The 13981-nt window shown below is 44.7% G+C and overlaps 1 protein-coding gene across 3 annotated transcripts in view; it reads right to left on the bottom strand.

Moving 5' to 3' along the window:
- Nucleotides 1–659: 659 nt before the first annotated feature.
- Nucleotides 660–13981, bottom strand: part of TBL1X (transducin beta like 1 X-linked) — a 478333-nt gene continuing 465011 nt past the window's right edge. For 2 of the 3 annotated variants that reach the window (XM_075335485.1, XM_075335486.1), the window contains 4 exons: nucleotides 4877–5004; nucleotides 4497–4662; nucleotides 3857–3958; nucleotides 661–1911 (listed from right to left, as the gene is read on the bottom strand). In XM_075335485.1, coding sequence (XP_075191600.1) covers nucleotides 1885–1911; nucleotides 3857–3958; nucleotides 4497–4662; nucleotides 4877–5004 — 423 coding nt within the window. In that variant the 3' untranslated portion in view covers nucleotides 661–1884. Of the gene's footprint in view, nucleotides 1912–3856; nucleotides 3959–4496; nucleotides 4663–4876; nucleotides 5005–13981 lie in introns of all 3 variants that reach the window. The other variant, XM_075335487.1, reaches the window with a different exon arrangement.

The raw sequence follows: 13981 nt of genomic DNA, 5'->3' as shown, positions 1-13981 counted from the left end.
TGTGCCTACGGCAAGAGTGGGTTGTCATATGAGGGGAAATATGCAATTTGAATACTTTCTGCAATATGTCCAGTCTTTCTCAATTTACTTGTACTGAGAGGCCATGCATGTCTAGTCAGAACGTGACAGCATTATGCAATTCACATGCTTGTGGTTTCACCATCTCCCACCGTCACCAAAAAATCCTGACAATGCAGTGCCAGCACTGAGCATTCAAAAGTCTGCAGTCAGTGATTGTAGATTTATCAAAACTTGGTCAATCCTTTTAATGCTCTTAATACAAAATGTAGTGGAGTTAACATAACCATGTATCACCTAATATTACAAGTTATGGATTCTTGCATGTGTACAGGATCAGAATCAATAAAAGCACAAAAATCACAAAAGAAACTTTAGCAGTAAAGAAACATCACTAGAACCCAGTACTCCTTCGGTGTCATACCCATTCCCCCTTCGCTCACCGTATTGTTTCCTTATACATTCCCCCAGCCCCTCGCTCATCATACTGTGTCCACACCCATTCACCTCCCTGCTCCCTCATACATTCCCCCTCACTCCCCATACTATGTCCACACCCATTCCCTCCCTCTCATCAGTTTTCTTTTACATCCCCCCACCACATACTGTTAGCCCCATCCTATACTGTGCATGTAACCATCCAAGGGCAAGCAAACTGGTTCCTCTTTGGCACCTTCAAATTTATGGGTTACAATTTCCTCCTTGACTAATGCGCAGGAAGACTTTACATGGAAATTGAAATAAAAACCATATTATACTGAGCACAGAAATTATTTGACCACAGATGCACAGAAGTTAAATTAAAGACCAAGCTCAAATCAAAAAGGGTACCAAGTTTTTAATATAACTTGCTTTTTTTTCACTTTTTTTGCATGACTTAGACAATCCCAACATTTGCATTTTTCTCATTTTTAGAATTTAGATTTTTAACATAAAAAATATTTGTTTTCTTTTCAAAAAAATACAGTGGGTTCTCTCTTTAAAAGTTCATTTTTCTTTTTGTAAAAAGCTTTCCCGGCATTGCATTCTTATAAAAAGCATGTGACACCGTGTCATGAAAAGTGCCCTTAAAAGCTAAGCTGTAGAGGGGAAAACTCCTCAGTGCAGGAGAGAACTTGGCTATGAAAAAGCAATGCTGGACACTCCATTACTGAACCTATTAAGAACTTCTAATAAGGTGGTGACCAGAATGTTGATATCTGCAAGGAGCAAGGCTAAGCATTTCTTCAAGTGTGGTACTAGCCAGCAGATCACATTAATTCTGGACAAAAATAAAAGCTGAATTGATAGCAACATTAGTTCCTTAAATACCCCTTGGATCTTCCCCTAATCCACTACTCTGATTTGGTAGAAAACCACTGAACAGGTAACGAAAGGAACAAAAAGTAGTCTAGAAAATAGAAAGTGTCATACAAAGTCATGTGGATCGTTTATTAAAAACTGGTCTTTGTAGGTCCTTTGGGAAATCTTTATTGTTCAAATTAAAGTTTGAAGTAAAACAAATTAATATAAATTGGTTGTCCCTTTTGGTTCATCACAGACTTTTCACTTTCACTGTGTTTACCCCATTTGGCACCGGTTTTGCCATAGCAAACAAACCAAACATTTCTGTCAATCCAAAAGTTGGCCCGCTAATTCTGAGGCTGAAATACAGTAAGCCTGGCTGGAAAACCACCAACTCCTGAAGAATGTCTGGTAAATTAGGTCCATGAAAACTGCGGACATCCTTAAATGTTCGGCTTTTAGGGAGATTCGGTTATGACGCACATTCTGACTTTGTCAGGTTTGCACTAAACCGGAATCTGATTTTAGACAGTGCACATTCAACGCTGGTCCATTTAAAACTCGAATATTGGATTTTCTGCTTTACTTCCTCAGATCCAGAACACACACCTGGAATAAAAGAACATATGGAAATGGTCAAAAAGAGTTTCATGAATAAAGCATAACACTCACTTTACAGAGCATGCTCCCAAGTATTCAATATTCATATGCAGCATGAACTTTTTGTACCCCCTTCCTCTGTTAGAGAATGGAAAAACAATGGACGGCGCTTTGGAGATGCTTCATAGATGTAATTACAAGACAATGGTAATTCAGAAAAAACCCTCAAAATCATGTTCTTTAAAGGGAATCTGTCAGTAGATTTTTGCTACCTCATCTGAGAGTAGCATGATGTAGGCAAAGAGATCCTGAATTCAATGATGTATCACATTGATTACTGGCTACAGTTCTGAAAATCTGCATTTAGGTTTAGTCATTTAGCAGAGCTGAGAGCTGCCCCCATCCACACCGGGCTCTCCATGGAGATTGTAAATTGATTGAGGTGTCAGTAGAGGGTGTGCCAGACTGCTGTGCAGATTGTTTATGTCTGTGCAGTGATAAGAGTCCTGCTGCTAAAACAAACATAGCAAATAAAGAGAAGATCAAACTGTGACAAGACAGGCATGCCTGAACCTTCTGTGTTAACCCTTACAACATGCTGGCTTCAGCTTACATAGCAAAAACCTGCTGACAGATTCCCTTTAAGGAATCACTCCCATCAAAGTTTTTATTCTCTTAATGTACTGCAATCATATCATATGGCACTGTGTACTTATGTCACGGGCGGGGAGGGCGCTGCGCTCACCACGCTCGGGTCCGGCGCTGCTGCTGCTCAGTGGCTCGAGCGGTGGGCCAGATCCGGGGACTCGAGTGGCGCTCCTTGCCTGTGAGTGAAAGGGGGTAGTGCGGTTTGGGGGATTTGGTCCGTGACACCACCCACGGTTTGTGGTGAGGTTGGGGCACCACCACTGCTGTTGACTAGGATCCTGGGAGCGATGGCAGGGAGCAGCTGGGATGTTTCTCTTCCCTCCGTGGGTAGGGGGTTGGTGGTCCCGGGGCGGTGACAGGAAGCCAGGGCTGGACTGGTGCAGGGCCGCGGGGAATGCACAGCGCGGTGCCGTACGGCACGGTAGTACTCACTCAGCCACAAATGGATGCAAAGTCTCTGGTAAAACAAACAGCTGGATGGACGGGTCCCGCAGCCGGCTGCTGTGGTTTCTCCCGGACGGTTGGTGGGGGCTGCCTTTTCCTGCACCTTTTGTGTATCTTCGGTCCCGATGGCTTCCCACTGGTAACCCGCTCCCCAGCGTGTATATGGGCTGGAGGAGCCCTTTTGCCCGAGGCTCTGGCCCTGGGAACTCTAGCTGTGGCGGTAGCTGTATTTCCCTTGTGCTGGTTGGACGGTTGCCTTCAATCAGGTCTCGGCTGTTTGGAAACCCCTGGGGTTCCGGTCACTAACGGATTTGACCTGTTTAACGGCGACTCCAAGCCTGGTCAGGGTCCGCAGGCCCTGCCGGTTTGTGCTGGCTTCACTTCGCTCCCCGGTTCGGTACCGGCTGGCCACCGCCCATCCCCGGTACTACGGTTCCGCGTTGATCTGCGTCTCCTGCAGACGGCCACCAACGTCTGCCAACCTTGCTCTCGGTGCCCGGGCCATGTACCCGGACATAGTCAGTTTGCTCCTCTACTACCACTTTACTCCTCACTCTTCCACTTCCCTAACTGACTGACTTCCTTTTCCCGCCTCCAGGACTGTGAACTCCTCAGTGGGTGGGGCCAACCGCCTGGCTCCACCCCACCTGGTGTGGACATCAGCCCCTGGAGGGAGGCAACAAGGATTTGTGTCTGACTGATGTGCCTATCTTGGTGTGGGGGGGGGTTGTGTTGTAGTTCCTGTGACGACCTGGCTAGTCCAGTGGGCGCCACACTTACAATTGCTCATTTTACATTTCTACCCAGGACATGTATGAACTATAGAAGACCATTCAAAATACAGGGAATATTAAATACTCACTGATCCATCAGATGCACTTGCGCCTACTTTGTCACCTCTGGCATTCCAACAAACTTCAAATATTCCTCCAGTCCCCCGGTAGCTGTGAACTAGAGATCCGTTCTGCCAATCAAAAATACAGATAGTCCTTTACTGTTAGACATTTTAGACTTTAATGTGACTTATTATAACATTAATCCTGTTTATATAAACTAGTGACATATGGTGCCATTGATGTTGTCAGAGGCCCGCCCGTGGACTATGTTCACATGATATCATATAAGCCAGGTTTAAAGAGGATATCCCAGAACAGGTTTTACTGAGCCATAACATGGGTGATAAATTTAAGATGAGTGGGAGCTCAACCACTGGGACCATAACGATTACTAGAATAAGTATTTTTTTCTCACATGAATGGACCAGAAGTTTGTAAATGTGGCCACTGCTTTTTTTCACTTCTATGGAAGAGATAGTGATCATATGTGACCTGACCGCCATTCCTAGACAATTGTCCTTCGCTTAATGGATAAATATGGTATTGAAAATGTCGGTACACGTTAACTTAATCCCTTTGACAGATGCCATACAATGGCATCCATCACCAAAGGGAGCCTCAAAAAATAAGAATCATTGTATGAACAATTTTCAACATTCAACCTACCTGAGTATTCCATATATGTACACATTTGTCAAATGAGCCACTGGCCAGATACTTTCCATCAGGACTAAAGGCTACACTATAGACAGGTTCTTGATGTTTGGTTAATGTGTGAATGCAGACGCCTCTCTCAACATCCCAAAGCCGGACTGTTGAATCAAATGACGCGCTGCAACCAAATAAGATACAATCTCACTGAACAATAATGTATCAATTAAAAGTCGTCATAATATATAAATGTCAGATTGCTTCTTAAATAAGACCTAAAATTGTGCAGAAAGCAAAAAGTTACAAAAACACACATACACAATTTGTAAAGAGAATCAGCACAAGTATGCAGTGAATATATGATACGAGTATGGAAGGAATCTTTTGGGTCTTACCTTGCTAACATTATATTTGAGTTTGGATTGCTGGTTCCAGGACCTGTCGGACTCCACTTGATTGTGTAAATTTCTTTATTGTGGGCCTGCAGATCATGTACACACACATCTTGCTTCATACTCCAGATCTACAATAAATTCATAAAGAATGTTAATATCAAAGTCTCTAAAATTAATATTTACACAAAATGTGGAGGCCTATTAATGATCTGGACACATTTTTCAACCAATTTTACTATGGTATGGCTTAAGAAAACTAAGTTTTGAAAAAAAAAATTATATAATTTATGTATATAGGAGCTATATACAGACCGAAGTGTCTACATGGTTACAGATTACACATATAGGCAACATTTATTCAGGTCTGGCAAGCATGCCTTTCTACTCATTTACAGCCAGTAGAAATTGAAACGGGTAATGACAGCATTAGTAGAGAGTTTTAGTTGACGACAACCATAATACAAAAATTCTTCAATGCACGCTCTTTTACTTTCATCAAATCAAAGCAGCAGGAGGCCTGTGCACAGATTTGTAATTGGACCATCCTAAAATATTGGTTTCAGACGATCAAGTAACTTCTACTGAAATGTGGTTTTACACAAGAGTTTCTGGGAGCAGTCTGTCTCTATAATCTTTGTGAAAAATAAGTGATGTGGTAAAGGACAAAAATTATAAAAAGGTAAAAAGGATTACTATTTGGAAACAACTATATCAGCAGAAATGTTTTGTTAGATGTTCCTGCAATGATACAGACTGATCAATTGTATGATATACAGTCTAGCCGAACACTCATACAGCTCTATAAATTACGGTATATAGAAAACCTGAACTATGTGCTGATCATAAGACACACAGAAGTCTGAATGAAGAATGATATTCCAGAAAAACCACAAAAGTAAAAATCACATGGAGAGATAGTCTGCCTTGTAAACCACATCCTCAATTCATAAACACTAGAATCCAAGGGAATTTTGTGGAATGTAATAAAATGTTTAATATATACACACACACACACACACACACACACACACACACACACACACACACAAACAATGAAATTTGGGTTATTTCGGATTAGAGATAAGTAAACCCTTGTAAATGCGGTTTGAAGGGCTCAGTTGGATTTCTGATAAAAGTTTTGGACCTGGACTTTACCTGAACTTCATTTGAAGTAACTGATTTGCAGTTCAGGTCTCCACTCACATACAGTCAGCCATAAACCGAACACTTCCGGGGGAGGGTGGGCAGGCTTTTCCCAGTTTTTTTTGGGTTGCACAAAATCCGATCACACCGATACCCCCAGTGAACCACGATGCTTAAAAATAGTTGTCACACAAAGCCCCCAGATGGCAAACTTTTTTTTTTAAAAAAAATGTCTCCGGTATGGACACAGAACACCAAACCTTGGGTTTGCTCATCGCTATTTAGGATCTGTAGTATACATTAATTCAAGCTTCTAATATAGTGATTAAGTTCATAACCACTTCACAATCTATGATGTACCGGTACATCCTATGTCAACCGTCTCCCTTTGGGATTGCATCTTTCCATGCACTTGTTGGCTGATCTGATCAGCCGACATGCCTCCAACAGCGGTGAGCAGATTGAAGATACACACCTGTTAGTTAAATTCTGCTGTCAAATCTGACAGCATTATTTAATGTGAGTCAGCAAGGAGTGTACCATTCCTTGATCCTGTTGGCGGCCTCATGACATGATCACAGGTGCCGATGGGTTATGACAGCCAGGGTTCAGCTGATTACCCCTGTGTGTTATGATGCTGTGCCTATGAACGGCTGCAAGCCGGCATTCATAGGAAATAAATTCTGCTGTACATAGTGCTTATTCCCTGGTCTGTACAGCACAAGCGATCAGATGATGGCAGCTTTAAGTCCCCTATGCAACTAGGGGACTTAAAGCTAATATTTGGTATTGCCATGTGAAAGTGTGAAGAGTGCTGTCAGCTGTGTTACAATTCCTAATCAGTACTGTCTCTAAGGACCTAGAGACTCACGGCTCCAAGAAGATGGGGGCCAGAGGAAAAGTGAGAAATGTGTACAGGATGTGAGCAGACAAGCCCAGGGGACAGAGTTTGAGAGGACTGTGGAGAGCTGTTGTCAGGAGCGCCGTGAACTCTGGTCTGTAGTGCTTGCTGAGGTGAAGGCCAGCTGTTGACCGGGATGTCACCCTGACACCCGAGGGTGAGAAGCCTTTCCCCTGCTGAGGATACCAGAGGACCTCTGTAAGGGATGACATTCGAGTGGAGAACTGATAACCTTGGGTCTACAGAGCTGTGAGTGGCATGGCTGGAGACCCTGGAATGCTGAGGAGGAGAGGTCATCTCAGTTTGTGGATGTTTGGATTTAGCCAGTTTGGCGCCGAAGACCTCAAGAAGCGGCTAAGGATGGTACTCTTCAGAGACCTGTGACGGACTCTGCCAGGCAGTATGGTACCTTCGGTGCAGTTATACTCTGGTATACCCAATTGCTTATAGTTTATGTGCATATACGGTGCTTCTGTATATATGTTGTGTGTTATAGTTTGTGCAGATAAGTTGTAAGCTAGTGTGGAGCCTCAAAGATCCCCACTGCAGCTACACTTGATTTACATCCCCTGTTGCTGTGCTAATTGTTCCAGCCTGAAGACTGTTAGTCAAATTTATTTTGGGTTTGCTGTGAAACAATCTGGGGAACTTTGAGGCAGCAACACCAACCCAGGAGTAGATCTCATTGTACAGTATCACTGTGGTCAATGGGGTGGTAGGGGGGGGGAGGGGAAGAGTCTGCGTACTGTCGTCTATACCTTACCTTCCCTCCCTGCAACCCGGTCAGTAAAATTCAGTTGGTTAACTTTCTGACTCATGACTCACTGGATCCCTATTGGACCTACGGTCATTACAGCCACATTTAGACATGTGTTATCAAAATATAAAATAAAAGTTTACAAAGTAAATAAAATTATGTTTTTTTTGGGCAACCGCAACATTGCAATAAAAGGCAATCAAAACTTTGCATCTACATAAAAACTGTATTTGTAAAAAATGTCAGCTCAGGGTGCAAAAACACAAGCCCTCATACAGCCCAAAATCCCAAAACTTTACAGGTCAAAGAAAGTGGGAACAGTGTTTTTTTTTTTTGACAAGTTTGACAAATATTTGACATCTACGAACTTACTGACCTGAGGAACAAAATTGCCTAAACAGTTTTGCAATATAGTAAATATGGTACAGACACCCACACACAACCACTTTTTTTTGCAATGTCACCACAGAATTTTTTTTCCCCATTGTCCAGCAGATTGTATGGTAAAATAGGGCATTAAAAAAAAAAAAAAAAAAAAAAAAACAAAAAAACAAAAAAACAACCTGTCACACACAAACGAGCCCTCATATGGCTATGTTAACAGAAAAATAAGGAAAAAAAAAAAAAAAGAAGTTATGCCTCTTGGAAGGACAGAAAAACAAAAAATAAAAAAAAAAATATAAAAAAAAAAAAAAAAAAATAATAAATCGCTGGATGGTGAAGAGATCACGGAAAATATAAATCTGACCTGCACCTCCATATACAATATTACAGTGCAGCTATTCCCTGCCAGTGCTATGAACATAGGATCAGTCATATGAAGCTGTAGAGTAGGACAGTTGACATTTTATCTTGTGTGTTGAACCTCTGTGCCCTAGGTATCAACTGTCATGAATGTACAATTTGCTATAGCACATGCAGTTAGCTAGTAGTGTGCATCAATGCAGAACTGGCTGTCAGTCAGTACCAGGGGTGTTCCCATGTAGGAGACACCGCTACCATGTGAAATTTGGTACTTTGACAGAAGACCAATGTACAAGTTTTTGGGCTAAATACAAAAAAAAGCTATGTGTGGTGAGAAGAGTTATGCTGCACTTCAGCCTCAAAACACCATCCCCACAAACAGGATGGTAGCATCATCATACTGTGCGGATGCTTTTCTTCAGCATGGACAGAGAAGCTGGCCGCAATTGATGGTTAAATGGATGGATTTAAATACAGGGCAATCCTTGATGAAAACCTGTTTGGGGCTGCAAAGACTGGGGCATTGGTTCACTTACCAGCTGGACAATGATCGTCAACATTCTGCGAGAACTGCAATGTATGGTTTAGGTCAAAGCATATTCATGTGTGTGAATGACAGACCTAAATCCCATTAAGAATTTGTGTTAACAGACGATCTCCATCCAATCTCCCTGAGCTAGAGCTATTTATCAAAAGAAGACTTGGCAAAAATGTCATGCTTTACATATGCAAAGCTGGTAGAGCCATACCCCGAAAGATTTGAGCCAGCAATCACAGCAAAAGGTGATCCTACAAAAGTATAGACTCAGAGGGGCTGAATACAAATGTATATCACAATTTTCAGATTTGTATTTTAAATATTTAGTAAAAACCATATATCATTTCCTTTTTGTCCTCACAAACACTTGCTACTTTGTGTTTGTAGATCGCATAAAATCCCAATAAAATAAATTTGTTTGAGTGTAATTTAAAAAAGATCACAGGGTCTGAATGCTTTTTGAAGGCACTGCATTTGTTCACCACGGTTCTTAATAGCTTCTTGTCGACTCCTCTCAGCGATGGTAGTTTGCCCAGTGCCATACGACTGTGGCAGCCAGCCACAGACTGTATTGAGGACATCTCTAGAGTGGCACTTAATTCCAATTTAGGTGGACTGGTCAGCCCATTAAATAACCATTGACTGAAATCAATAGGTGTTAATTTAGTAGCCTCATTACATAGACTGGTACTGATTGGATTGCTGGCACATTACACAGGCAGATAATTGGGAACAATTATTTTAAGAAATGCTAATGTTAACCTTGAAATATTTGCCTATAAAAATGTAAAACTCTTAAGAAATGCTTATAATTGTTCGTCAGTAACCACAGAAACTTCTGGCTAAAAGATCTAAATACACTGACGCAGCAAACTGTACAAACCAAAATTTGTGTCAGTCTCAAAACTTTTGGCCTTGACTGTACACAGAAGTGGAAGGACTGAGGTCTCAGGGGTAACAACCAGAATTGTCCCCATGTACTCAAAGAACATGAGAAAATATTGTTGGGCTCCCCATCTGACAAACTGAGTTGATCAAAATGAGTTCTACCAGCACCATCGGTTTCAAGGCTGAGACAGCCCTAGTTTCAAATGATGCATATTTCATGTAGAGATCCAGTCAGACAGATTACAAGTGATTTTGCAAGGAGCTTTTTAACCTAACCACCCACCCAGTTATGGATTTGATTCCTTATACTTTGACAATAAGGATTCTTAAAGGGGTATTCCCATCTCCAAGATCCTATCCCAATGATATTAGCAAATACCTCCAATTACAAATGTTGCATAGTTCTTCTGATTCACTGTCACTTCCCTCATTGCAGGGCCTTAGGTAGCCATGGTTATGACAACGATCAACTGACTGGTCGTAACCATGGATACCATAGGTCCTGCAATGTCTTGAACATGAGGTAAGTGACAGTGAATCAGAAGAACTATACTCAATTTCTAATTGGAGGCATCCAATTCTTATTACTATATATTGGGATAGGATCTTGGAGATTGTAATACCCCTTTAAGTTAGCTAGTGGGTAGGGGTGCTCCAAGAGGGGGTGGGGGAAGCAAAGTTTTTTTTTATGGCTAAAAGTATGAGAACTACTGAAGTGTTCTGGCATTTTTTACAACCTGACTATTAAGACATTGACATGGAGACTACCAGTGGTCACACCAGGGGTGGACATATTGTGCAACCTGTGCAGTTGCATGGGGGCACAAGAGGTAAGGGGACCCTTTCCTCCTCCAAGACAGGTTAAATTGTGCATTTGCTCTTGGGCTGGAAAGGGCCCATATATTGTTTTTACACAGGGGCCCTTTGTGTACGCCAATAGATCCCACTGTTCATTATGATGCATGCCAGTTTTACACAAAAAACAAGATGTCAGGATCAGCTCAAACTTTTCACTGTCTACCAGGGATTGAATCATTTGACACAAAGGGCCATACATTTAACACACACACACACACACACACACACACTATGTATGTAAGCCTGGATTCATACATCCATATTTTTTTGCATTGGAGAATGCAGACAGTTGACTAGATCTCCTGACCTGCGCTAATAGCTTCACACATGCTTTTGGAGCAATTGGCTTTGGCCGGGCTAAAAAACGATGCTAGAATGAATGAGAAAGCGTTTTTACCTAGTAAGAAAATGAATAACTTACCTTTGTTACTTCAATAAGATAAGTGGCCAGGCAAGGTTATTACTATTGTGTTTAGAGGAGCTATACATATTAACAGTATGCGAGCTGTCCACTCAGACCAATGTTATTAAAGTTGAGATCAGTTCCTGTCACGGGCGGGGAGGACGCCGCCGCTGCTGGTCGCTTGCCAACGCTCGGGTCCGGTGCTGCTGCGGCTGCTGCTCGGTGGCTCGAGTGGTGGGCCAGATCCAGGGACTCGAGTGGCGCTCCTTGCCCGTGAGTGAAAAGGGTGGTTGGTTTGGGGGATTTAGTCAGTGACGCCACCCACGGGTTGTGGTGAAGATGGGCACCACCGCTGCTGGTGACGGGGATCCCAGGAGCGATGGTAGGGAGCAGCTGGGATGTGGTTTTCCCCCCTCCGTGGATAGGGGTCAGTGGTCCCGGGGCCCAGTGATGTGACGGGGAGGCAGGGTTGGTGAGGTGCAGGGTTGCAGGGACAGCGCGGCGCGGTGCCGGATGGCACGGGTGTACTCACTCAGTAAGAGATGCACAAAGTTCTCGGTAAACCAAACGGCTGGATGGACGGGTCCCGCAGCCAGCTGCAGTGTCTCTCCCCGGACAGGTGATGGCGGCTGTCTTTCTCTGCACCTTGATGTACTTGTTTGACTACTATGGATCCCCAACGGTAGTCCGCTCCCCGGTGTATGGATACCGGAGGAGCCCGCTTGCCTGCAGGCGCTGGCCCTTGGGTCTCTAGCCTTAGGCGGTAGTTGTATACCCTCACGGTGTGGGCGGTTGCCTTTATCGGGTCTTTGGCTGTTAGGAAACCCCTGGGGTTCCGGTCACACTCGGATTTGACTATTTTGTCGGTGGCTCCAAGCCTGGTTGGGGTCCGATGGCCCTGCCTGTGTGCTGGCTTTACTTCGCTCCCCGGTCGGTACCGGCGGGCCAACGCCCGACCCCGGTCCTATGGTTCCGCGTTGCTTCACCACTCCTGCAGACTGCCACCACCGTCTGCCAACCTTGCTGTCAGTGCCTGGGCCACAAACCCAGACACCCAAGTGTGTGCTCCTCTCACTTTAAACTCCTAAACTGTTCTGACACTTTTCCCGCCTCCAGGCCTGTGAACTCCTCGGTGGGTGGGGCCAACCGCTTGGCTCCACCCCACCTGGTGTGGACATCAGACACTGGAGGGAGGCAACAAGGGTTGTGTTTGGCTGGTGTCACTGTCTAATGGGGTGGGGGTGTTTGAGTGTTATCTGTGATGACCTGGCTAGTCCAGGGCGCCACATTCCCACCACACAATGATTGTCCTAGTGACATACCGCCAGTGGTGGCAGGCCACCCAACTGCTATGGGGCCCGCAGACACCAGCTTCAGCTGGATGTACATCAGGGGCGCACATTTAGCTGAAATACATTGCTGTGCAGAGACCCATTGGGTTCCTGCACTGCAAATGTGCCCACCATTTAAGGATATAAATATTCACTGTTCTCCACACCCATAATCCAGACTACCTCATTGCGCTAAAGCATGTGCTGAAAAGTGGGCAGGATTATGGGCATGGGGAGCAGTGAATACTTGTTCTATAACCCCTTCACGACCACGGGCAGTAAAATTACGTCCTATTTTAATGTGACTTAACGACCAGGGACGTAATTTTACTGCCTAAACTTCATTTGATTGCCGTGGCCATAGCAACAGCTTTCAAATGATATCCCCTGCTGTTTCTTACAGCAGGGGACCTTTGCTTGACCCCAGGGGGGGTGGCATCGCAACCCCCCATCGATGATAGTTGTGATTGGCTGTTCAAATCTGAACCGCCAACCACAACATTCGCACTGATTTCGGCAAAAATAATGCCCGAATTAGTGCGATACTATGAGATCCTGCTATGATCTCTATTGTAGCAGCTACAGCAGATCATAGGTGGATCTCAAACATGCCGCCCCCTGCAGCACTGATTAGAGCGATCGTGCTATGATGCTCAATCGCACCAATCAGTATGCAGTGGGGCGGTCTGATCTGCAGGTGGCCGCCCTCCCCAGGCCTGTGCTGGTCTGGGGAGCCTCCCCCAACACGTCTGCAGCGTGGAGTGGCTGGTACTTGTGGTACCACGCCACCGCTGCCGCCGCTTTTGTCACCGCTTCTGCACCTGCTCCACGTGAGTATTCCACTCCTTTTATGGCCCCTGCGCGCTCCCGTTATGGCCCTTGCCCGTGCCCCCCCCACGCCCTGATCTGCTCCCCCTGCGATCTGACTGCCTCCTCTGTCATCTCTATTCTGCTTCCTTCCTTCCTTGCTTCTCCGGTATCCCCCTCTGCTCTCCCGCGCCCCCAGTCTGCTCTCCCGCGCCCCCCCTCTGCTCTCCCGCGCCCCTTGACGTCCACTTACCTGCCTTCACTGGGTCATCCGATTTCTTCACTGGCCCGATCACATCTGCCTCCATCTCTGGGTCCTTCTTCCTGGGTCTTCTGCTGATCTGTCCAAGGTCCTGCCTGCGGCTCCTGTACAGCTGTCTCTCGCTTGCCTTCTGTTCCTCCTGCTACTCCTCTGGGTACTGTGAGTATAACTTTTTTTCCCCCGCATCCTGTCCATTTTTACACCTCATCTGTTCGTGCGTCTCGCCGAGCACTGATCACGGATGCAGATAACGGATCTGCATCCGTGGTCAATTTTTGTCGTGACTTTTTTCCATATCCCAACGCGTTTTGTATCGCATCTGTCCGTGCGTCCCGCCAATTGCTGATCAGGGATGCAGATAACAAATCTGCATCCCTGCTCAATTTTTGGCGTGACTTTCTTTTTTTCCGTATCATCGACGCTTTTTGTATCTCATCCGAATGTGCGTCCTGCAGCGGTCGATCAGTGCACTG

This window comes from Anomaloglossus baeobatrachus, chromosome 2 (genome assembly GCF_048569485.1).
Source record: "Anomaloglossus baeobatrachus isolate aAnoBae1 chromosome 2, aAnoBae1.hap1, whole genome shotgun sequence".
In the NCBI taxonomy this organism is placed as follows: Eukaryota; Metazoa; Chordata; class Amphibia; order Anura; family Aromobatidae; genus Anomaloglossus; species Anomaloglossus baeobatrachus.
Note: the sequence above shows the minus strand (reverse complement) of the source record. Positions and strands in the feature narration are given on the sequence as shown.